This window comes from Haliaeetus leucocephalus, unplaced genomic scaffold (genome assembly GCF_000737465.1).
Source record: "Haliaeetus leucocephalus isolate CR32 unplaced genomic scaffold, Haliaeetus_leucocephalus-4.0 Scaffold450, whole genome shotgun sequence".
In the NCBI taxonomy this organism is placed as follows: Eukaryota; Metazoa; Chordata; class Aves; order Accipitriformes; family Accipitridae; genus Haliaeetus; species Haliaeetus leucocephalus.
Genome location: NW_010972886.1, coordinates 21,029,256 through 21,053,513, shown reverse-complemented (window position 1 = coordinate 21,053,513; position 24,258 = coordinate 21,029,256). Strand labels below are relative to the sequence as shown.

The 24,258-nt window shown below is 54.9% G+C and overlaps 3 protein-coding genes across 7 annotated transcripts in view; 2 read left to right on the top strand and 1 right to left on the bottom strand.

Moving 5' to 3' along the window:
• SIK3 (SIK family kinase 3) overlaps nucleotides 1-20,166 on the top strand; it is a 42,723-nt gene extending 22,557 nt beyond the window's left edge. Inside the window, exons 12-24 of one of the 4 annotated variants that reach the window (XM_010574964.1) lie at nucleotides 285-440; nucleotides 1,033-1,103; nucleotides 4,782-4,925; nucleotides 8,064-8,214; nucleotides 9,016-9,141; nucleotides 9,444-9,529; nucleotides 10,235-10,344; nucleotides 10,895-11,252; nucleotides 11,595-12,469; nucleotides 16,316-16,479; nucleotides 17,236-17,368; nucleotides 17,748-17,916; nucleotides 18,272-20,164. In XM_010574964.1, the coding sequence (XP_010573266.1) occupies nucleotides 285-440; nucleotides 1,033-1,103; nucleotides 4,782-4,925; nucleotides 8,064-8,214; nucleotides 9,016-9,141; nucleotides 9,444-9,529; nucleotides 10,235-10,344; nucleotides 10,895-11,252; nucleotides 11,595-12,469; nucleotides 16,316-16,479; nucleotides 17,236-17,368; nucleotides 17,748-17,905 (2,532 nt within the window). In that variant the 3' untranslated portion in view covers nucleotides 17,906-17,916; nucleotides 18,272-20,164. Of the gene's footprint in view, nucleotides 1-284; nucleotides 441-1,032; nucleotides 1,104-4,781; nucleotides 4,926-8,063; nucleotides 8,215-9,015; nucleotides 9,142-9,443; nucleotides 9,530-10,234; nucleotides 10,345-10,894; nucleotides 11,253-11,594; nucleotides 12,470-14,311; nucleotides 16,295-16,315; nucleotides 16,480-17,235; nucleotides 17,369-17,747 lie in introns of those variants that run through there. The other 3 variants (XM_010574963.1, XM_010574965.1, XM_010574966.1) reach the window with 3 other exon arrangements.
• Nucleotides 20,167-22,075: 1,909 nt separating this feature from the next.
• On the top strand, nucleotides 22,076-23,484 carry APOA1 (apolipoprotein A-I). Of its 2 annotated transcripts, XM_010574968.1 has the most exons (4): nucleotides 22,076-22,125; nucleotides 22,383-22,536; nucleotides 22,625-23,260; nucleotides 23,356-23,484. In XM_010574968.1, the coding sequence occupies exons 1-3, from the start codon at nucleotides 22,083-22,085 to the stop codon at nucleotides 23,220-23,222; spliced, it is 795 nt and encodes a 264-aa protein (XP_010573270.1). In that variant the 5' UTR covers nucleotides 22,076-22,082; the 3' UTR covers nucleotides 23,223-23,260; nucleotides 23,356-23,484. The 2 variants fall into 2 exon arrangements, with proteins under 2 accessions (XP_010573270.1, XP_010573269.1); XM_010574967.1 differs by having other exon boundaries at nucleotides 22,625-23,480.
• A 589-nt stretch (nucleotides 23,485-24,073) lies between these two features.
• The window catches only part of APOC3 (apolipoprotein C-III), an 801-nt gene continuing 616 nt past the window's right edge, over nucleotides 24,074-24,258 (bottom strand). The window contains exon 3 of the mRNA XM_010575091.1: nucleotides 24,074-24,170. Coding sequence (XP_010573393.1) covers nucleotides 24,074-24,170 — 97 coding nt within the window. The remainder of the gene's footprint in view (nucleotides 24,171-24,258) is intronic.

Sequence of the window (24,258 nt, the reverse complement as noted above, 5' to 3'; positions counted from 1 at the left end):
TGAGGAGAAACAGGACTGTGCTGCCTGGCTTTGGAGCTGCAGGTTGCAGCCTGCCTGGCAACTAAAGCAGAGTGCAGGGAAATGGAGAGTTAAACACCACTTTTCCACTGACACTGCCTCTCTGCCCCACGTCAGCTCTGAGATGTTGGTGATACTCCTTCATCTCTCCTGAAGCCCAGAAGGCTTGTTTTCTCTCATGCCAGTGTTTGGGTTTGTGACCTTGGGGCTCAGGTATCGGAAGGATCTGGTATGGGGTCGATAACTGCACTGTCTGTGCTTCCCAGGAGCAGTCCCTGCTGCAGCCCCCCACCCTGCAGCTGCTGAATGGCATGGGCCCTCTGGGGCGGAGGGCATCAGATGGCGGAGCTAACATCCAGTTACACGCACAGCAACTGCTGAAACGTCCTCGAGGTCCATCTCCGCTCGTCACTATGACGCCAGTAAGTAGCAAAAGGAAAGAAGAGAATTGGTGGCATGCTTATAAATATCTCCTCCCACAGGCAGAGGGGACTGCCTCCAGGTCACAGCAGACAGAGTAGTAGCTCAGTCTGTAGTGCTCTGGAAGCACTGCAGGGAGTGTGCCTGCATGCTTCCAAAGGTTGCCCCTCTCTGGAGCGGCGGGGTGCTCTGTCCCCTTGTGGGAGAGTTGCTGTTCTCTCCTGTAGCTAGCAGCTGAGATGGTATTCCTCTCTAGAATTGACAAAGTATTTGTGAACTTTTTTTAACGGTTGCTTTTCTTGTCTTTTGCTGGTCTAATAGAGAAAATGAAAATGTCCATCTTGGGCGTTAATGCACGTTCTTTCTTGATGCATCTGTAGCACCTGGTAGCACCAAAGGAAGCAGCAACCTTGTACAAGCAGTTTTGATTGGGGAAGGAATGTTGGAAGGGGTTCTTGGCTGGGTGGCCTTGGTGCTGCAGAGGAGCTGACATACATCCTTGTGAAAGCTTATTTGGGAAGGTCAGGTGTCCGCTGTGCGGATGGGACCACGCCGACTGCTTTCTGGAACCCATGGCTTCTCTTCTCTCTGCAGGCTGTCCCAGCTGTCACCCCAGTGGATGAGGAGAGCTCCGATGGGGAGCCAGATCAGGAAGCTGTGCAGAGGTAACTCCCAGTCTGTTAACATTTGCCCTTACTACCTCCAAGAGGCTCACCCTGTGGGGTTCCACAGCTGAATTAAAACATGAGCAACCTCATCACAGGCAACAATGTTGATTACAGCGAAGGCTCAACGTTTCTCTTGTTCTTGTGGGTGTTGATTACTGTAGGCAATTACTCCTCTGACACTACTAGGTGCTTACAAAGCTGGATTCCCCCTGAAATGGTTAGCTAATTGAGCAGTAGGTTCTCCAGAAACTCTGAAACTGCTAAATTCCTTTGCTTAAGTGTGCACCAGCATGCAATCCACACTAACCTGCAAAATGAGTGCTAAGTGATTCACCCCTCCCTGCTGAGTGATGGAGGTATGAAGATCTCATCTGTGGCCTTGGGTGTCAATGCAGCTTTTGTATCAAGACATGCAGTAAACATCCAACTCTGATGCCTTAAACAAAGTGAGCTTGCTGGAAATGCGGGTACCTCTAGCTTCTAATTTTAACAGTAGGCCTTAAAATCATCTAATCCAATAAGGAAAGGATTGTTAGATACCAGGCTGGAAACTGCTGTTCTTTTTGTCTGCTCCAAACACATACTAGGAAGCGGGTAGAAGATGCTTGTAATTTTCTAAATCCATGAAAACACTAACCATGTCCTTGCTAACATTTTCTTAGTAGCTTTTGCATAGTTTCTTCTCTGCTAACCAGCTGGTGCACTACATGTGGTGGATGTGGTTACGGAGTGCTCCTATTCTTACCTCAAACTTGAAAAGTTTTCTGGATACCCCACCCCCCCCACCCCAGTTTGTACAGGCCACCACCTCGAGTAAGGCAGCATTTCCTCAGGGGCTGCGCTCTGGACAAGGATTCAAATTGGAGGTTGGTTGCAAGCAGAGAAACGGTGGGGGGGTGGAGGTCATACCCCAGAGCCTCTGCCAGCTCTTCTCTCAGTGCTCCAGAGCAAAGGGGGGATTTGAACGGTGGGTGTGTGCAGTGACAGATTGTGCAGAGTGTGCGCTGAGACTCCTTTTGCCTACCTGAGCTTAGAAAAAAGTCAAAGCTGGTACATGTGAAAGAACTCGCTTCCAGCCCTACCTTAGAGTTAACACAGAGCACATCTTGCTTTCTGCGTAGCCTTAGACTCTAGTTCTTCACCACCCTCATCTTTGTGCTCACTCTCACAGTATTTTCCAGCTTCGTGAGCTGCTGTTCATCCACTGAGCCACGATACTGGGAAGGTACATGCTCATGACCTGCCCCAGCTGCAAGGCAGCACAATGAAAGAACAGATGCCAAGTCATAGTACTGAGCAGATGAAGAGCATGCACCTCCAGGCACTGTAGGCTGCGTTCAGCCCCTGTTAAGCTGCTGTACCCTAACTGCACACTGTCTTCCCTAGCAGGGCTCAGGAACACAGGCTCTATACGCAGCTGTACACAGATGTGCTGCCTAGATAGCTATTAAAAGTTGTAATTAAGGGCCCATAATGTCCACTGACAACGCCTCAGGTGGTAGACAGTCTTTCTGACTGTGCAAATTGGATAAATCTGACTCTTGGCAAGGGGATGCCTGAACATCTTACCAGGGCAGATTTTCACCTCTCCTATTCTAAACCCTAAGGTTTTAGCTGAGTCTCTAAATTAAAGCAGTAGCTCAGCTGGAAACATTTTGAAACCCACATGCAGTATTTTGTAGGTTGCAAGCCACTGAAATCTTCAGATCCCACTGAAAGGCAAGTCTCCTTGGACCCATAGGTCACTTTGCTGCTCTCAACAGTGCTGCCCTTAGTCCTTTCATACCACATGTTCTTCTTCCACCAGATGGCCCAGAAGAAGCCCTGTCCAGGTTGTGTATTAACTTGCTCTCCACCCCCTTATGTTGCAACATGTCAGTAGTCATCAGAGGAGAAGGGTAAATAGCATTAACATCAGGGACAGATGCAAATATTTAGCTTCTCAGAACACTGCTCTGAACACTCTGTATGCAGCCACCAGTGAGCAGTTTTTGCCCTCCTTAATCTGACCTTGAAAACAGAGCATAGTCTTTTCTCTGTTCCAGAGAACGGTCACATCTCCTTTGAGCTTTGGGAAACTTTCTTCCACCCGAAACACTGTTACAGCTCATGATTGGATTGTTCCCTGGAGGTCTGAAATAAAATGATCTTAGCAAACCACAACTGTAAAGCTCTTTGGGAAACTTTCCCCGTCTCCATCAAATGATTCTTAAACAGCTAATGGCACAGACTTTGGCAAGTTACCACAATGCTAAGCACTCTTCATTCTGTTAACTTGCTGTCTTCTGCTTAAGTGGCTTCAGTAGCTAGCAAAGAAAGGCTGGCTTTGGAGAAGGCAGCAACTTTATTGCCTGCTGCTCCTGTGCTTCACCAGTGGAAATTGCAGGGAGCCTTAGCAGGGGAAAAGAGTGAAGGTGAGAATTCCCTGTTAGTATCCGCGGTGTTGCCGACCAAGATACCATAGCTGCCTCATTGCTGCTGGTTCACAAGAGCAGAAATAGTTGAGTTCATAAGCGGGCATCCATCCCACCTGGCCTTGAGTGGGTAAAGTGCTAGGGCCTGTGCTCATCACAAGCTAGGGTGTCCTGGGTAGGCGCTTTGTTCGTTATCTCTTCTGGCCCAGTGCCCCCAGCTGCTCTGAGCATCACTGCAGCCAGAAACTAGCAGTTCAGAGCTGCGCAGCCCTTTGTCACATCCTTGCCAAAGCAGAGGCTCCTAGTTTTGCCCTGCGCGCTCCCCCAGTCTTTAGCAGGTTTGCAAAAGAACTGCAGTCTCTCATTTCCAGTTCAGAGGGTGCTTTAGTTTAACCTGCTGCCCCCCAGGCTCTGATGTGAGAGGTGAGCCCAGCCTTAGCGCTGGTGGCTCCGGCTCCATTGGAAGGGACCCTCTCGCTTCTCAGTTTCCTTCGGTGGTTTTGCCCTGTGCATCGCCGGGCGATTCCTGACTCCCTGGAGTGTGGAGCAGGGACTAGATGGCGCACACGGCCCGGGCTGGGCACCAGCCCTTCCTTAGCCGAACCCATTCTCCTCACGCTCCTCCTGCAGCCGGAGGCTCTAGCCACCCGTAATCTCTGGCAGGTTGACCCTTGTGCGCCCTTCCCCTGCTGTGGCAAGCCGGCCACTGCTCAAGGCTCGGCCCGGGGCAGGACTGAAGTGCAAAGGCCATCCTGCAAGGGTGCAGCTGAGCAGCAGCTCTGCTCTGCGCCCGTTCTCTGGCCAGCTCTCGCTAGAATTATCTGTGACTCGTCTCTTGGCTCTGTGCATGCAGCAGACTTCCCCATGGCTCAGTGGGGCCTTGGGAGAGGAAGGCAGACCTGCTGTAGCGGAGCGACTCCACGTTGAGGGCAGGTAGTCACCCGGGTATTCCCAAAGGGGTATACCGGCCTTCCCCTTGAGATGAAATGTGGCTTTCCTGCTGGGAAGAGCAAACGGCTACTCGTTCCTTCTGAGGCTTGCAGTAGCACACAAGCAGCTGAAACTACACTTGTCCCCTAAGCACTGAAGACCCAGTGACGTGACGGGCATAGGCAGCGTGTCCCTGGTGTGCTTCTCCCCAGTTGGTTCTGAGCACTGCAGCAAGCATTCTTCCTTCCCATTTACTCTGGATTATCTAACGCTCCCTGTTTTTGGAGTACTCCCATCAGTCTCTTATAAAATGTGCTCCTGCTTGTTGCAGATACTTGGCAAATAGGTCAAAAAGGCACACTCTGGCAATGACCAACCCTACAGCTGAAATCCCTCCAGACTTGCAGAGGCAGCTAGGACAGCAGTCCTTCCGACCCCGGGCTTGGGCTCCACACCTGGTACCCGATCAGCACCGGTGAGTAATGGCACCGGCCGTTCGGGCAGCTTTGCGCCAGGAAACCTGCTCACATGTCATCTGGAATGGAGCACTGAGGACGTCCCGCTTGGCAGGGAGGGGTGAGGAGGAGGAACAACTCCAAAGAGCAGACCCACAGAGCAGAGGGTGTCTTGACCACACTGGGGATGCTGGAGTTCAGCGCTGTCACGGGCTCTGTGCCTGCAAATACAGGCAACACAGGGGCAGGAACCAGCTGGCTCTTCCCCTCCAGTCCTGTTTTTGGGGCTGGACATGATTTGCCAGAATGGCTGCCATCACGTAAGGGTTGGGAATAAGCTATTCATTTTAGAGGAAAGCTTTTCTCTGTTGTAATGGTAGGTGTCGAGCTAGCAGTAGATAGCAGATTCTCTACAGAACATTTTTGGAGGCAGATGCAGGCAAAAGCTGCACCAAGAGTCATCTACAACCAGAGCTTAAAAACCTCACTGTTCTGCACCAGAGTTGTGTGTTTTGACTGCAAAGTCTCTTTGCAAAGCTCCTCAAGAGTCATTTTATTTCTGATCTGAACCCCTGCTGGGAATGATGTCGGGAGAGGAAGCTGGGGTGGGAAGAAAATCACAATGTCTGGGAAGGAGGGAACCAATGCAGATTTGGATCTAAACACACTCAAAATGTGTGGGTGGGGCACTCCAGATGGAGAGAGGTGTTAATTTGACACGCAGTCCTTGGTTAGCAGCAGCAAACTGGAGATGCTAATGCCACAGAGGGAGCTTAAAACCTGTGCTCTGAACCTCTCAGCGCTGAGAGCGCAAAGCACCTGCAAACTGCAGAGTTTGCTGCCTGTTGGTCTCGACTGTTGAGAAAGCAGTCACCTACCAGGCTAGGTTGGTGCTCCTGTTCAATCTTTCAGCCAGCTCATGCTGGCAAGCTTGACAAAGCGCTTTTTATTGTAGCCAGATACCTGCTGAGCTGAGCACTGATGTAATCAGTAGAGACAGGTGAACTCTGAGCAGACTGAGACAGTGCTAGTGCCACGCTGGAACTCCGGAAAACCAAGATAAGCACCTCTCTCCCCTGAAGTTACTCCCTCACAAAGGTGCTTGGGGGATGGGAAGAGCAGGAGGGGAAAGATTTCTAGGGTCACAGAAAAGCTTGATAGGAGGAGGAGTGCAGCTTGCAAAACAACCAGAATGTGCTGTGTCCTGCTTTAACGATTGCTTCAAATTGGAAAGGTAAGCCGGGTCACTCATGCACTGCAGGAATTGATTTTTTACAAGATTGTTAAAACACACTTGCCCTGTAAATATGTTGGTGTCACCTCTGCCTCTTGGCTTTGGAGTCCTGAGGCTGTTTTGTTGCATCACGGACAGGGTGGTATCTGCTCATTCCACCCTCAGTGTCGTAACGTGCTGTAATCCTGCCTCATGTTTTACCTGGGAAATCACAGACACTTCATCTGACCATGGCCTAAACAGATTGCCCCGTGTTGTGTCCAAGACACATATGGTACAGAAACCACTAGCTGTCTTGTGTCATCACCTAACCAGACCTCAGTTATTGAGTGGCAGGTGGGTTTTATTTTAGCAGCTAACGTATTTTAAGCCATCTTCTTATGTAGCACCCGGTTTTAGTCGTGATAACATAGTATCTGAAAGCAGAATTGAAGTACAGCAATTGTACAAGGCAGTACAGTTGTTCGGCCCTGGCCCCGTGGGTTTTGGAACCTCAGTGTAATTTTATCTGTGGCTTCTGCTTTCCATCAATACAACAGGAGATCAAGATAAGGATAATGCATGGGATGACAGCAAAAGGCAGGGGCACAGCTCTATCCTTGGAAGAAAGTTGTGTGTAAGCTATAGAAACTGAAGTATGTCCCGCTAAGGCAGACCAGGTGACACGAACTGAACCCAGCGTGCTGGAAATGGTCCAGCATCAGTCACCTTCTGACAAGGGGGAGCCTCTCCAGGAGAAATCGTATCACTTCGTGGAACGGGCTTCAGTAAAGACCTGCATTCAGAGTCGCCATGGCAGTAATTTGCCTGCAGTAATGTGGTTCAGGGCCACACCAGTGTGCAGCTAGATGGGCTCCTGTTGGGTTTAGTGCCAGGATGTCAGAGATGCTGTAAAGACCATGTCTCCATGGCCTTCTCACAGACAAAGGCTGCTGTTGGAGCCTGTACCGTTAAGTGTTGTTTGCTGGGTTTTATAGATTGCATTTGCACAGAAACCATTAGGGCAGGCAGAGAAACCTGATCCTATTTGTTTTAAGGCACCTTGCAACATGTGTATGGAAGGTTAGCTTTGCTCATGATGATGCAGGTTGCACCAAATGGCAGGGCAGGAGCTTAGCACTTTACTTTGATAATGGGGAGCCCCAACTTGGGGAGAAAAAAGCTCCTGAAAAAAATCTGGCTCCCTCTGATGGTGAAGAAGAAACCTCATTGTGAAGGGAAAGTGCTTGTAGTGCCTTGGACACAGTTGCCTTGATACTGCCTATGTCTGCTTTTCAAACGCACCAGTTCTGATTGCCCAGTGCCGAGCATCCAGGCAACTGGGAGACTCTGTATGTGAAGCAACAGCTTGGTTAATGCATTAGAAAGATACCCCCTACTGTGCAGAGTTACGTTCCTGCCCTCTCTTTTTAATTCAGTGCATCTCTAAGCATGGGTGCCAGCCCCCCTTCCTCCTCAGAGGCTGCAGAACATATCAGGCTCCTTTCTCCATGTGCCCCTCCTGTTTTCCACAAGCATCAGATGTAGTCAGGAGCCCTGGGGAGCTGGAAGGCTCAGAAAATGGCTACTGAAGAGGTGAATTTTAGATTTTTAGGATGCTGAATGGTTTCTGTAAACCTTTTCCCTCTAAGGGATAGATGCATCTGTATGGATGGACAATGATTTGCTGCCCACCTGGAATCTGGTTTGTGGCTGAGTAGTCTCCAACCTTAAAACACATTTATCTGCCCAGGCACCAAGGATACTTGGTAATCCTGTTTCCTGTTCACGGTGATGATGGCACTTTATTTCTTGATCTAAAGCATGGTGAGTGCTTTGGGTGAGTGGGCAGGTAGAACTTGGCATGGCTGGTGTAAATTAAATGTCTCTGTACTGGAGTTTGTTTTTTAGCTGGCATCACTAACCCACTTCCCCATGTGTTCAGTTCTATTTACAAGGACTCAAATACTCTGCACCTCCCCACTGAACGCTTCTCCCCGGTTCGGCGCTTCTCAGATGGTGCTGCCAGCATCCAGGCTTTCAAAGCCCACCTGGAGAAGATGGGCAATAACAGTAGCATCAAACAGCTTCAGCAGGTAAAAGAGAGGGGTGGGAGTCCTCAAAAGAGCCTCTGCAAGGGCTTTTTATTGCCTCAGCCCTGCTGCTTCAGGAAGCAAAAGGTGAAATCTGTATCACTAATGGCTGTGCACATGCAGTGGTGGCTTTCCAGCCGAGGAGCTGTTCCCCCTCTGTCCGTCTGCAGCAACCCTGCTGGGTATCCTCTAAACGTATGTGCTGTTCACCTGTAGGCTGGGAACCTTGGGGGCTTCCACCCCCCTTTTTCTGGGCAGCAAACTACATGCTGTGCCCACACATGGGCTGTTATGCCTGCCCTTGCGGGTCCCACCAGCACTGTCAGGCTGCGGCTGCTGCTCTCCTGCATTTCCTGCGGCAGCAAAGTTTTGGGGCTGTTCCAGGGTGTCCTGGGAAAAGGCCAGAGTTTGGAGTGTATTGTATACAGTTATTCCCTACGCAGCCAGTGCACCTCTTATCAATGGCTTGAGCGGGATTTGGCCCCAGGACAGGACTTTCACCTTGCAACACGGTAGAAATATGAGATGCTCTTTTCACCTTGAAGTTGTTATTACTAGAGCTTTGTGCTTGCGTTTTTAAGGGAAGGCAATGGTACCAGCTTGGTGTCATGTGCACCCATTTCTTTTCTGTTGTCTGAGGTTTGAGGTAGCCATGTTATTACACACCTGATTATGTCAGATTAAATGGATTAGGCTTTCTTTACCGGCTTTTTCAGATGGGTAGGCTTCAGAGAGTGTTTTTTTGTACAGCAAGTGTGCCATGCCCAAAAAGGTCACTTACAGGGTGCGTTGGATTTGTTACAGGAGTGCGAGCAGCTTCAGAAGATGTATGGTGGGCACATGGACGAGAGGACACTGGAGAAGACACAGCAGCAGCACATGTTGTACCAGCAGGAGCAGCACCATCAGATTCTTCATCAGCAGATTCAGGTACTGGAGCCTGAGCCAGACCTTCTGAAGACTTCCCTGTGTTTTCCTGCATTGCTGCAGATACAACTACCGAGCAGGTCCCGGTGGGATTGAGGAGGGTAGATTGCTCGGCTTGCTGTAAGCCTGAAGGACTTCAGCAGTGATGTTTGCACAGCTGCTGCGACAGCCAGAGCTGCAGTCAGGGACTGAGTATTTGGTGAATCTGGATATGTCCTACTTCACCAATCAGTGTTTTCTAAATTTACTAGTTGAGACATTATTGATTGTAAACACTTCTTGTTTTCTTCCGGTGCCTGGTTCAGGACTGTATCCGGCCACCCCAGCCATCTCCCCCCTTGCAAGCTCCATGTGAAAACCAGCCAGCTCTGCTCACTCACCAGCTTCAGAGGTAAAGAAATGGCTCAAGTAATGCTCTGGGGAATGGGTTTTACTCTTACTCAACCTTGGGGATGAGCTAATGCAGTTAGAGTCCAGGGCCAGGTTGGAAGTGTATAAAGTGAGAATGGCAGAGCCGGTTCCCAGGTGAACGTGCCCAGTCCTTTTAGCTGGATTCTGTTGGAAGGACTTTTAGAAGCAGAGAAACATAATTTAAAGGCACAAATCTGCTTTGAGCAGATGATTGACAGTTCTGCCTTTTCACTGGCTTGAAAATGCATTACCTTCAGTAGCCGGTTTCTCTCCTGCTTTCTACTTAGAGCTGCTGCTGGACGTCTCACACCTTTTCAGGCTTTTGGTTAGATAGCCGTCCTTGGCTTCAACACCCTGAGTTGTAGATGAGGTAGGCTGAATGATGGACAAGGAGAAAGGAAGGTTTCTCACTGGCCCCAGCAAGTCAGGAGGTGAGCCTGCAGTGTCCTCGTCCCTGGGTTTCTGTTGCAGCCACCGGGTTATGCTCACTATGTGTGTGACTGAGGCAAGTCAGGTGGCTCTCAGAAGAGAAGCCAAGCTCTAAAGAGCTTGGGATCCCAAACAAGGGCTTTATGGTGTTTATCGAAAACAAGAGAAGCGCAGCATTTGGCATCAGCTCTCACAGTTCAAAAGGCATCTTAATGAGGAGCAGGCATGACGAAAAGATGCTTGTTTCCCTGCGTAGGTTACGGATTCAGCCATCCAGCCCGCCCCCGAACCACCCTAATAACCATCTCTTCAGGCAACCAAACAGCAGCCCACCTCCTGTGAGCAGCAGTGTGCTCCAGCCCCATGGTAAGCGCTGACAGTTTATTGAGCCATCTGCGCTCCTCTGGGCAGGCCGCTTGGCAGAACCGTATGGTCCTATCAAACCTCCAGGGAAAAGAATGTGTGGGGGTGCTGGGGGCTTCAGTTCCCCCCCTGCGGCCTCATCCTTGCGCCGTTTGCTGATGATGTAAAAGATTCTCCATCTGGCAGCAAGGGCTGGTGTTATCGAGAGCTTGTGAGGAGCTGCCAGCTGGAATGTGCTGTTGGGTTTCTTGTCATAAGATCCTTACTTATCGCTCCCGGGGGTGGGGAGGAAGGGCTGATATTCTCGGGTTTATGCAAATCACTGTCAACTCCACTTTGTTTCTCTTTCTGTGCAAGGGGCTCTAGCTGTGACCTTTGCACGCTGGCGCAATGTGACAGAGCGGTCGGGAGTAGCGCTCCTCTTGCCACCCACAGACACGTACTGGGACTCCCAGCGTGGCCCAGAGGAGCAGCAGCTCCCGCGTGGGGCAGATCTCGCTCCCAAGCCTTGCCGCAGGCTGGCGCAGGTGCTGAGGGTCTTTGTTCCTTGTAGGTGCCGCCTCCCAGTCTCAGTTCCAAGGCATGCCGTCCCACAACACAATCTTCCCGCAGTCTGGTAACTGTTCCCCTCCCCCAAACATGGGGCTGACGTGCCTGGGCCTGCAGCAGCAGTCGCAGCCTCAGCAGGTCACTATCCAAGTGCAGGAGCCCGCCGACCTGGTTAGCAACAACCTCCTGCAAGGGGCCTCTGTGGCTGGGCAGGGCATGTCCTCCCACGCACGGGGCTTGCCCATCAGCCCCAGTGCCAACCAGATCCAGATGCAGCACCGTGCTAACCTGATGGCCTCCCTCACCTACGGCCACAGGCAGCTGTCCAAGCAGCTCAGTGCCGACAGCGCCGAGTCGCACAGGTAAGGCTGCCGGCCTTCTCTGCACTGCTTCCCTGAGCTGGGAGCAGGGAGGAAGAAGAGGGGGCGGGTATCTCTCGGGCCGAGACGTGGTTTCCTCACCAGCCTGGGGCTGTGCTGCACTGGTTTCGGGGAGCAAGCTGTGTCTCCCCGCCCCTGGGCAGCAGCTCCTGAGCCAGGTCAGAGCTCTGAGAGTCTTCAGGGCTGCTGTATCGCGTGGCTTAGGGAGCATCTCCTGCCCAGGAGCAGCTCTGTCTGCCTCCTGACCCAAGAGGGCAGCCCGGCATGCCTGGCTGAGCCAGAGCTGCTGCAGTGCACTCACTTGTTCTTTTCTGTTCTTTGCAGTCTGAACGTGAACAGGTATCCCCCCGCCAACTATGACCAGGTGCACTTACACCCCCACCTGTTCCCAGAGCAGCCTCGCGTTTCCCCCAGCAACTACAGCCCATCGGGAGGAGTTGGGTTTCCTCCAGCTCAGCAAGCTCTGAAAGTCCCACAGCTTGACCAGTATCCCAGTTTCCCTCAAAACGCACATCAGCAACAGCAGCACTACACTGCATCAGCACTACAGCAAGCACTGTTGTCTCCAACGCCTCCTGACTACAGCCGACACCAGCAGGTACCGCACATCCTCCAGGGACTGCTTTCTCCCCGGCACTCGCTCACGGGGCACACGGACATGCGGCTGCCCCAGGCAGAATTTGCACAGCTCATCAAACGGCGGCAACAACAGCAGCAGCAGCAAGAATTTCAAGAGTTGTTCAGGCATATGAGCCAAGGGGATGCTGGGAACATGGGCACCAGCATGGGACAGAACCTCTCGGAGCGCCAGTCGTTGTCTTTGCCTTATCAGAGTGCTGACACGTACCACCCACAGAACAGCCCCCAGCACCTCTTAAAAATCAGGGCGCAAGAATGTATCCAGCAGGTACCCGCGTCAGTGCCACCCCACGGATATGTACACCAGCCAGCCCTGTTCCATTCAGAGAGCATGGAGGAGGACTGCACGTGCGAGGGTGCCAGGGACAGCTTTCCAGACAGTAAGAGTTCAAACACATTGACCAAAGGTTGCCACGAGACCCCTCTGCTTGTAAACGCAGGAGGGCACGGGGACCCAGAATCTTTACTAGGAACTGCTAATCACGCGCAGGAGTTGGGGACGCATCAATACAGACATCAGCCCGCTGCTGGATTCAGTAGGAATAAGGTGCCCAGCAGAGGTAAGGCTTCCTGCTGCTCACATGGACAAAACGCTCTTCCATGCTGGCTGCGTGCCACTTGCCTTCCTGCCGGAGGACACCATCTCTACCCGGCACGGCAGGGGTTTCGTGACATGTTTTGCATAGCACAGAATTACCTAGATTCTTTTTGGCTTTGGGGGCCTTAAGTAAATTGCAGGCATAGTCTCTCTCATCAACATCGTTAAATAAGAAGGGGACCCGATCGGCTGCTTCTCTTTGGAATTTGACCTACTTCCACAGGCAGGTGAAGACCAGGTCCCAGAGTACTGCCATGTTTTCAGGGATGCTGTGTACTGTTGATGTTTTTATTCTTGTTGATGTTCCCCATCCTGTGTAAACAACGGGCTAGAAACAGTTAAGTTACTAGCGCAGCCCCAACTGCAGCAGTCTGTCCCTTCTCTTCAGAACAGACCCTTGAGTCCTGGCATTGCTAAAGCTTCCACAAACGTGCACAGTAAGAGTGGTGGTAAAAGTCTTGCGGCTAGGGCTGCCTTGCAGGAGCTCCTCTGGCGCTTTGGGAAGCAGCAGCAAGACTCTAGCCCTGCTTGAACCAGAAGGGCTTGATTCTGAAGAAAGTGAGTTTAAACTTGAGTCCGAAGACCTTTTCTGCTAGTTGGAAGCAGTTATGCCTTTGCTCCTTGGTGGCTGTGTTGGCAGCAGTGTGCTGTAAGAGAAATTCCTGCCTGAGCTGTAATTACAGGCCTTCTCTGTATGAAAAACACACCATCTTACCCCCTTGCTAAGAGGGCTTTGAAGAGAGGCTTTCCAGGCTGAGCTGGGTGGATCAGTATTCAGTGCAGGACTGAGTGGTGCTGGTCCGAAGCCATCGGCTTGCCCTTGGCACAGAGGACCCTACTGTGGAGGAGCAGTGTCCCGGGCACAGGAGGCACAAGCTTTGTAAGGGGAGACAGCACGGGTTTGTTGGGAAAGTACTGGGTTGGAACAGACTGGCTCGGAGGGCAGAGCAGGCATGCCAAGCCCTGGCCCCCCAGAGCGTGGGTGGGGGGTAGGGATAAGGCATGGCTTTTCCAAAGTTTTCTTAAATTGTGGGTTACTGATGCGTTTGTCTCAGACCTCAATTCCCCTGCCATGCTTGAAGAACAAAAGGGAAGAATCGCTCCAGGTTAGGCAAAGTTTGGAAACTCTGGAGGTGCATTTTGTACCAAATCAAGAGTTTGCATCTTAGTATTGTAGACCATTAGATGAACAACAAAATTTCATGAAGTTGGAAGCTATATTTCTGCCCCTGTACTGATGGTGCTAGAACCAGTTACACAAGGGAAAAGGACTTTAGACTACAAGACTTTGTAAATGAGTAAAAGCAAGTAAATGTTTACAAATAGAATTGTGTAAGCCCTTCTGGCAGTGCTGTTTGGGTGCTCACATAGTAAACTATGTCCTGAGATACAACCGCTCACACTGCTTTCCTCCTGGCTTCGATAACCCACTTGGAATCAGGCCTGTGCTGCTTTGGTTCCAGGCAGAGTTGACATCTAAGCAGCCTAGGTACCCCTTCCTACAATTAAATCCTACGAAACTCCAGTGGATGTGCCAGTAGCATGCTGGCGCTTCACTCGCTCACGTGTAGCATTCCCAAGTGCGCTGTGCAAGGCACAGAGGGCTGACCGGGGAGACTTGCCCCAGCCGAGCATGGCTCCTCTCCCTGAGCACTGGTGCTGACAGCTGGGCTTTCTCAGCCACATCCCTGGGTTTTCCCATTATTTTCCCTATACTGTGTTACGAGGCCACAGCCTCTCTTGGCACAGGGGCGGGGGGTGGTATCTTCTCTTCTGCCCAGCTCACCAAATGTATTTTCCCTAGAGCGAAGCGTACCTTTGCAGTGGTTCAGGAGTATTTGTGCCTTACGAGGGAGCGTGTTGACCCTGATCAAAAGGCTCTGGCTTGTATGTTGAGCATCTGCTGGAGATGGCAGCCAGAGACTGTGAGAGGGTTGACCAAATCTGTGTTTAGGATGTGACTAAACTGCCTTTGAACGGCTCTGCTCCAGTTTTGCTCCAACCTAGCCGTCACAGGGCTGGGAATGCTGCCCATGGGAAACCTGCCTCGCCTCAGCACTGAAGGAGCTGAGCTGGCAGCTGTGGCCCTGCCCGTGGTGCCAGCGTCACATGCCGCACTGACACAAAGGCTGCCTGGCGCAGGAGCCCCATCCCCTATGGATGCAGGGATGAAAAGCTCTCCTGCTGCGGGTTCAGGCTGCTGGAGCAGGGTTGGAGCAAGGAAAGGAGCGTGAATGCAGGCCGTCCTGTCCCTCAGCCTGAGCCGCATCCCCAGAGGTGCTGTGCTGGCAGTGGGAAGCGTGCAGTTGTCTTTTGGGTCCAGGCTATTCCAGGCTGAGGGGACTCGTCCCGCTGTGCCTCATCACCTGCAGTGCAGGGGCTGGTGCCAGGGCTTGCCGCTGGGCCTGGCTGCAGGAGCACTTCGGCACTGGGGCTGTTTGTGGAGCTGGAGAAGCAGGCTGCCGGCCTGAACAACCGTTCCCACAGTTGGAGCGGCATCCTGAGCAGTGTGTGGGTGGCACTGCTCCGCCAACATCTGTTACCTCATGTTTTCCTTCTCGCTTTTCCGGGAAAGCTGACTGTTAACCGCACGTAACCCCACAGTTGTGCAAAGGAAGGGGGAGGCCGGCTGCATCTCCGCCTGCCCCAGGACAGGGTTCCTGCGGGACTGCTGTGTCTCTGAGGGAGGGAGGAAAGGTCTTGGGGGAGCGGGATGGTAGCCACGCTCACGTGCCCGGGAGCGGCATTGAGAGCTCAGGTGGGAGACTGCGCCTGGGACGGGGTCTCGTTTGGGTCCTGGTAACTTTATGGCCAGATCTGGTTGGGGAGCATCTTTCTGGCATCTCACGATTGCAGGCCTGGCCAGGAGGCGCAGTGTCCTGGCACAGTGGGAGATGGCTTCCCGCTGGCCAAAGCCCCGTGAAAGCCAATAGCTTTGGCTGGGGAATCTACCTGCAGCTGTGTCATTTCAGGGCAGCTCCCTAGTGCTCGTGGCCACGTCCGCATGTTTGTGCTCTGTGGGAGTGCTTGCTGAGAGCAAGCTGTTTACGTGCATGAGACCCAATGATAGGCTTCTCCATACCTCAGGACTTTATTCAAAACATCATGTACTTGATGATGAGAAGTTTTGCTTGATAGGAATGTAGCCTTTACCCCCGGTCATAAGAGTTTGCAGTGCAGATGGACTTTGCCAGGCAGAACACTCCTGTACTCCTACAGCCGGATTGTAGGAGGGCAGGGAGAAGTCATCTGATAAAAGCAAATATCCCGGTTAGCTCTTCCAGCAAGATTATGTTGCTCGCGATTGCCGAGGGGCCCTGCTAGAACATCCCGTGTTGGAGGCTGAGGAGATGCTTCTCCCTTCGCTCTTGTGTAATGATGTGGGCAACGCAGGGAGGAGGGCAGAGGGCGAGCTCGGGCTCGAGGGGAAGGCGGCAGTGCTGGGAGATAGTCAGAAAGAGTCTGGTCCCTGTGCTGTGGTGCTCCTGCCCCATCCCTCCAATTTCAGGCTGCTTTTGTAGACCCCATCAGAGGCAGCTAGCATTGGGATCTTTCAGGATCTCGATGCTGGTGGGCGAGAAGCCTGCCCGAGTGCCATCCTGGGGGGGAGGCCCTGGTGCTGCATCACTTCAACAGGAGCAGCCAGGGGTCCCTTTCCGCCCAGCCAGCCGCACACTGGTCTGCCAGCAATGAGCGTTCGCTCATGCCGTCAGAGCTCAGACACGCAGTTTTGCAGTGGCACGCGTCGCCGAGAGCTGCAGGTTTCTTGTACTAATCTGTCGTTTTTCTGTCTTCTCTGACTTTCAAGAGTCCATCGTAGGGAACTGTATGGACAGGAGTTCCCCCGGCCAAGCGATCCAGGTGCCTGACCACAACGGACTGGGCTACCCTGCACGACCCGCCTCCAGTGAGCACCCGCGGCCCAGGACCCTGCAGAGACATCACACCATTCAGAACAGTGATGATGCCTACGTAGGTTTGAAGAGGCCTGTGCCCGACGGGGCTTAAAGCAGTGCAGAGCTTCCTTGACGTGTGTGGGTTATGTATGACGTGTCGCATAGGCAAGGCAGCGCCCTGCTCTGTGGTGTTGCTGGGAATGAAAAGCCGTGAGGGTGCTTCAGTTAGTATGTACTGTTCACTTAACATGGAAAACAGCTTAGCAGAGATCAGTATGGATGTGCTCCTCCTTCGCTCATGGTTTGCCCCAGGGCTGGCTGCTATAGCCGTGGCATCTCTTCTTTTTCCTCCAAGGTCCTTCTGATGAAACAGGCTGGGATGCCCCAGGCCTGGCTCGCCACAGAGGGCTTTGCAGACACGCCAAGCCTGCCTTTCGGTTCTGCAGTGCTGCTGAACGAGCTGGCCCTGGCAGCCCAGACCTTGACTGAGAGCACAGAGTGGCTGCTCTGCTTTCCCTGTGTTTCGGGCCACTGGGAAGTGTCCTGCCCAAATCTTGATGTGCTCTTTGCTGCAGCTCCCTTCTGGTATAAATGAGAAGGGCTTGTCCCTAGACAGTTCAGTGTAGGTCTGGAAGGCACTTGGACTGTCCAGTCCATTCTTGGTTTGAGGGGACATCTGCTGCCCCTGAGCTGTACCTGGTGTGCAGTTTTTGCTTAGAAGCCCTTGCTGAAGGCTTGCAGAAGCTCCCCAGACAGCCTGTCAGAGGGCTGCGGGAGCAGCGGGGTGCCTTGTCCCGAGCCCCCTTTGACTTGTGTCCTCCTGTCTCCACAGGTGCAGTTAGATAACTTGCCTGGAATGAGTTTAATGGCAGGAAAAGCACTAAGCTCTGCTCGGATGTCTGACGCCGTCCTCAGCCAGTCGTCGCTGATGGCCAGTCAGCAGCTGCGTGACAGGGAGAATGAGGGTAAGGACCTGGCCAAGCCGCAGCATGGAGGGTGAGGGGTGCTGCTGGGGGTCTGGGTCAGGAACTGAGGGGACCAGCTTGCAATCTGCATGGCAGACCCACCTCTCCTCTAAGCGAGCAGTGCCTGCAGGGAGTGGGGGGGGTGCATGGGCTGCGGGGGAGTGCATGCTGACGGAGGGCAGCTCCTTGGGTGCTGCTCTCGGTCAGAGCCTGGGCTGGTGGGAGCAGTGATCTAGGCTTCCTGGAAGAAACACAGGGCAGCTCCACCTGTGGCATGACACTTCAGGCCCTGGCGCCATGCTGGGCTGATCCCTGCACTGGAGCTGTAAGTCCTTAGCACTCCTTGTGCAAACTCTGATGTTGTCCTTTGACCTTACAGAATGCGGGGAGAGTTTGGAAGGTCAAGAGCATCCCAACCTAGGTGACGGCAACCAGCATCTAAACACCTCCTGTTACCCCTCGACGTGTATTACAGACGTCCTCCTGAGCTACAAGCACCCAGAGGTGCCCTTTGGGATGGAGCAGGCAGGGGTGTAACCAGGAAGGGAGTGAGTATTCAAGTGTCCTTCTCCTTCCAAGGGCAAGCCTAGGGCCACCTCAGTGGCAGACCCAGAGCTCTGTCGGCCTGGCTTGTGTCCGTGGCTCCCTCCTTGTCCCCTTGCTCTGAGGGGAGCAACGGGCAGCTCTGAGCTTCCGGGCTGGTGGCTGTCTGCTGCCCCCTGTTTGTTCAGGGACAACACCCCTCCTTCCAGGCTGCTTTTCCAGACCACGTCAGCATTGGCAGGGTCTCCCTCCTGGGGCAAAGCTCGTGGGTCTGGACTGGGAAGGCGGTGGAGGGCTGCAGAAGCCAAACTGCCGTCCTCTGGTGTCTCCTGACATCTCTGCTTCTTCTCTCTCTTGCAGGTTTTATGTACAGCTTTGAAACGAAAAGGTCCATTTTAAACCAACAGTATCTAGCAGCATTGCGCCAAATTGCCGTAGTATTTCTGACTAACTGGAATACCATGGCCCCTTTCCTCATAATCAGTTCATCCAGTGTGTTGTTCCTTTTGGTTTCTTTAATTTTTGCCCTATTTGCCTGTAACTCCAGCTATCACAGAAATAACCAGAGAACCCGAGTCCTACGCGTCGGCAGAGGATTCATGGAGCCTGAGCACTGAGTCTGGTTTGGAGGGCTACTTCTGACCAGGGCCAGGTGGGCCCTGGGGGGCTGCTCCGGCCCGCCGCCGTCACCGCCACCTCCGCGCTCGGCGCGCCGCACAGCCGGGACTGAGGCCTCCCTGGTGGGGCAGGGAGCAGGCGGGTGTGGAGCGGGGGTCCGATCCCTGGAGGCCCTGCTATTCTTCCACTCTTTTGAACCCTTTGCACTGGGGAGGGGCCCAGCCTGACCCGAGCCCGGCAGCACTGGCAGGGGCGGGCGAGGATGGTGCCGGCCCGGCCGCGGCCCTGCCCGTGTCCCGGCAGCAGATCACGCATCTGCTCCGGCAGGGACACCCACCCCTGGTGCAATACGCTGCTTGTCTCATCTTTGTCTGCTTTTGTCCCTTCTCTCCGTTTGTCAGCGTGCCGAAAGGATCACCTCTTCCCCGCCCCCTCCTCACCTTGTCTTTTCAAATCCGCATATGACTTGGGTTTTTCTTTCTTTTTCCTGGCCTAATGTAGGGAAGACAGGTTTTTCTTTGTTTTCTTAGCTTCTCCTCCTGATCCTGTAGGAATTGTTTTTTGGTAAATGTTGTTTTATTATTATTGTTATTAATAAAAGGCAAAAGGAATTTCTGTTTGAGAGAAATTTTTAACTAGATTCTGTTCTATATGAATTGTGACTTGCACCTTTTGTTCAAAGTATTTTATTTCTTTTAATGACATTGTACTTGTGACTGGTTTTTTCTCTCGTGCCAGTGGCGACAGTGGTATTCTCCTTTATACACTTCAGACGTGCTTAGATCTCTTCTTTGTCCTTCTTTCCATCCTTTCCTTGATGGATAGAGCGCAAAGCCCCCCCCCAGCCGGGGCTCGGCAGCACTTGGTGTCATCATTGCCTTTGGGACGTTACAAGCTACAGCTCAAATTCTTCTTACTGACACTTTTCGGGAATAGTTTTTTATAAAAGGAAAAAACCGACCCAGCCCTCCTGAATTTGCACAGAAGGAAGTGTGAAACCAGCACGGTGGAGGTGACTTTGCTATCCTTACCCGTGCCTCTTCCCAGCCTCCCCCTTCTCCCCTGCCCCGGGAAAGTAATGCTGTCTGGCTCTGCCATCCCGAAACCCAGAGAGGAGAGAAACTCAGTGGCTGCTGAGTGGCATCACCCAGGCCGGCACTTTCTGCTGGCGTCCCAGTGCCGCGTGGCTTTGCTGGCCGGGCGCGTTTCCTCAGCTGGTGCCAGCAGGCTCAGGGGGCCGTGGGGAGCCAGGCGGGGCCTGCTGGGCCAAGCGGGAAGGTAGTGGGAAACACTGAAAGCCTTTTGCTCTGTACCTTTGGTTTGTTTTCCTTTTGTTTACATGACACTGTATTTCTGGGAGAGTCGACAGCCACCCTACAGCAAGCATCCGAAACAGCAGGGACTCGCTTAACCGTGCCATTTCGCAGTATCACACTTTTTTTATCATTGCTTTGTATTGTAGTAATCAATACGCGCAGTATATGTTGAATGTATATTAATATACTTTGCTATTATTTCTGTTTTTTGGAAATGTCAGAAGTATTTTTTCTTCCTCATTTATGTTGGACTAAAACAAAGAAGTTTCAGTAAATCTTCAGTCCATTTTTTTTGTGGGTCACTTGCAACTAGTCAATTAGTTGGACAGTGGGATCATGACAAATAAAACCATGACGATGATCTTCCCTGGTCTCCTGTTTGCCTTTTGCTCAACGCCTGCCGCGGAGGTGGAACAGCCTCGTGCCTCAGTGGCCGGGGGCAAAAGCTCAAGCTGCGGCAGGGTGGCCGCGCTTGCTCCGGAGCCACCGTGTCCTCGATTCGTCCCCAGACCCCTTGCCTCCTCCTCGGAGGCATGGCCACTGGCTCCGGCAGACTGCTTTGATAGGGTTTCCCGAAGCCCCTGGCTGCTCTGCCTGGCCCCCCTACGCAGTGGTAAGGTCTCCAGCTCTGCAACTTGGCCAAGTCTGACTCGTGGTGTGGGGGACGCGTGGGCAGCTGCAGTGGGATTCACTCAAGTCAGCCTCCACCACGTTCCCAAGCTCCCAGCTGCACTTGCCTGGGGAGCTGGAGCCTTTCGCCAGCTCTGCCCACCCACGTTTGACACCACTGGGACAGTGGTTTGACACCACTTCTTACCCGTTGCAAGGCTGGGATCGCTGCTACTTTCTTCCCTGCCCAGTTTCTTGCCTCCTAGGGCCCAGCCTAAGCCCTGAGGGGCCCTGGGAGCCTGCCTGGGCTGGCTGCAGGTGCTGTGGAGCTCCCTGCCTGCCCAGCTCTGTCCCTTCAGGAGGATGCAGCTTTGAACCAGCTGTGTCAGCTGCATCCTTCCCCGTCCCTCCACGGGCAGGGAAATGTGGTGTTGCAGATCAAACCTGTGTTGTCAAGTGTGTCTTTCCAAGGCCGAGCTTTCCCAGGAGCAGGGCAGTTCTGGGGAGGAGAGGTGAGGGAAGGGGAGCCATGCCTCCTGGATGCTGCAGCACCGGGGTTGCTGATGTGGCGCCCAGCGAACCAGGCTGGGCTTGGGGCCACAGAGAGCCAGTGCCACTCTGAAGCAGGGAGCGTTGCTCCTCTGGAGCAGCGGGCAGCTTCCCCGTGGCATTAACCAGCCCGTCCTGCAGAGCCGTCTGGGGGACATGGCCCCTTTCCCCCCTGTCCCCTCTTCCCAGGCTGGCGGCAGTGGGATGGGGCAGCACCTCGGTTTGGCTGCAGAGCGGCTTCAGGCCAAGCGGGGGGGTTGGAGCGGCCATGCCAGGGTGCTGGCTGTGGCCAGGCTGGTGTTTGCTCCAGGCTGAGCCTTTGCTTTGCTGCTCAGGTCCCCAGGGAGGGCTGGTGGGAGCATGCATGGGGGTGCAGCTCCTGGGACCTCTGCATGGGGGACGCACCAGGAAAAGATGGTGCTGTGAGCAGCGTGGGTCTCACTGGCCTGGGGAAGGATGGGGCAGAGACCCACAGCGGTGGCGAGGGGAGGACGAGGGGTCTGGATACAGCCAGCCAAATCTCTGCAGGTATAAGCCCAGTCCCTGGGCTGCCGGCCAATCTCCGGGGGCTGCCGAGAGGCCCCGGCGAGGCCGCAGCGGCGAGCGGGAATCTGGGTCACCGGGAGCGTAAACAGGCTCCTTGGCCAGCGAGGCGCATCCCGCAGGGATCTCCTTGTTTGCTCGCCGCCCCTGCCAAGCCGGCGCTCCTCAGTGCTGGCCCACGCGCGCGATCCTTGAACTCTACACGCCACAACGCCCGAGCCGGGGAGCGATTTCTTGGGCTGCAGTGCTGGCTTATCTCCGGCGGGAACTGCCCCCTCCTGTATAAATAGCAGCGGTGGGGAAGCGGCCAGCTCAGACGGGACGACCGGCAGCACAGCAGCAGCAGGAGGAGAGCTGGTAAGAGCCTGGGCTGCTCCAGGGGCTCCCGAGCCATTGCGGCACCATAGGGGCCAGAGTCCTGCTGCTCCTGGGGACCCTGCGAGCTGGGGTGGGGGGCTCAGTTCCCACCAGGGCTGGCTTTGCCCCGGGGCTCCCTGCACTCAATTCTTGCTCTGCCCCCCAGGTTCAGCGCCAAGATGAGAGCCGTGGTGGTGACCCTCGCCCTGCTCTGCCTGACGGGTAGGTCCAAACGGGGTCGGTGCTGGGCTGGGGCGGGACAGAGCAGGACTGGGCAGCCGAGCCCAACGCGAGCACTGCTGGAAGCGCCCGGCTTCCAATGTGCTTCGCAAGTCAGGCTGCAGCCAAGCGGCTCCCCGGTCACCTCCTGAGCCGGGCAGGTCCTGGGGGCAGCGACGGGCAGAGTGGCGGGGCCGGAGCCGTCCCCACCACTGTCCCACCGGGTGGTCTGTCCTGAGCGTGCTGGGCTCTCTCCACAGGCACCCAGGCCCGCTACTTCTGGCAGCATGATGAAGCCCAGACGCCCCTGGATCGCCTCAGGGACATGGTGGAGGTGTACCTGGAGACGGTGAAGGGCAGCGGCAAGGATGCCATCGCCCAGTTCGAGTCCTCTGCTGTGGGCAAACAGCTGGAGTAAGTTGGGGGGGGCGTGTGGCAGTGGAGGAGGGTGTCAGCAGGGGGGCCCCAGGCACCGTGCGTGACCTCCCTCCACTCCCCGTAGCCTGAAGCTGGCCGAAAACCTGGACATGCTGGGTGCAGCCGCCGCCAAGCTGCGGGAGGACATGACCCCCTACTACAAGGAGGTGCGGGAGATGTGGCTGAAGGACACGGAGGCTCTGCGCCAGGAACTGACCAAGGACCTGGAGGAGGTGAAGGAGAAGATCCGGCCCTTCCTTGACCAGTTCTCCGCCAAGTGGACGGAGGAGCTGGAGCAGTACCGCCAGCGCCTGGCGCCCGTGGCCCAGGAGCTGAAGGAGCTTACCAAGCAGAAGGTGGAGCTGATGCAGGAGAAGCTGACCCCGGTGGCCGAGGATGTGCGGGACCGCCTGCGCGAGCACGTGGAGGAGCTGCGCAAGAACCTGGCGCCCTACAGCAATGAGCTGAGGCAGAAGCTGAGCCAGAAGCTGGAGGAGATCCGGGAGAAGGGCATCCCCCAGGCCACCGAGTACCAGGCCAAGGTGGTGGAGCACCTCAGCAACCTGCGCGAGAAGATGACGCCCCTGCTGCAGGAATTCAAGGAACGCCTCACTCCCTATGCCGAGAGCCTCAAGACCCGCTTCATCACCCTCCTGGATGACCTCCAGAAGAGCGTGGCCTGAGCCGCCGGCCGGCACGGCCAGGGACTGACCCCGGCCCCGCTCCTGCAGCCGCCCCAGGGCCGCTCCCTGCCCTGACCGGGGTGCCTCCCCCCCAGGGGGGCTCTGGGGACGGGCTGTGGGAGCCCTGGGCCAGGCCAGCCCCAGGGCATCCTCCCTGGGGACCCTCCTCCTCCCTTCCCGCCGCCTCCCCTCCCCGAACCGGCGTCGGTCTCAGCTTTGCCTTCCTTTTGTCAAATAAACGTGACTTAAGTTATTGGAGCTCACTCAGTCTTTGCAGTGGATGCTGGAGGGAGGCAGCCTGCACGCAGTGCTGGGGGCGAGGGCTGCTCCAGGCAGGGGGTGCTGGGGGGACCCAGGATCGGGGGGTGAAGCTAGCAGGGTGGGTGCCCTGGGCTCTCCCTGCCGCTGAGCCCAGCTCTGCCTCGGCTTGGCCCTGCACGAGACTCTCCCCACTGGGCAAAGGGCTCTGTCGGGGCGGTGGAGAGCGGCAGGGGCTGGTTTTGCAGAAGCCAGATCCCCCCCAGCTTGCGGGAGTGGCACCCAGCTCCTGCTGCCCTGGGCACGTGCGCGTGGGGCAGTGGCACGCGGTGCTCGCCCCGTGGCGAGGGGTCATGGCACCCTGGCATGGCTGTGTGCAGCCCCGGCGGGGGGGGAGCAGCACCCCGGCGCGGGCGTCTGTCCCAGCCCTTCCTCGCCTGGCAGTGTACATTCCTCCTTGCCGTCCCGTCCCCCCCCCAGTGACGCCGCCACAGCCGTCTACTTCAGCGCCGCTTTATTGCAAGAACCGTGACAGTGAGTGGGGAGCTGGGGGCACCCCAGCCCGGCTGGCCCTTGGCCAGCCCCCGGTGGGGCTACGCGGCCGGCATTGGCTTCCAGAACTCCAGCAGCTGCTCCTTCAGCCAGACCAGCCGCTGCTTCGCCAGGTCGGCGTTGCCCCCCAGCCATTGCCTGCAAGGGGAGGGGGCTCAGAGCAGGGCACCGGCCGGGCTCCCCCATGGGCAGCGGGACGGCAGGGCCAGGTGCCCGGGCTGGCGGG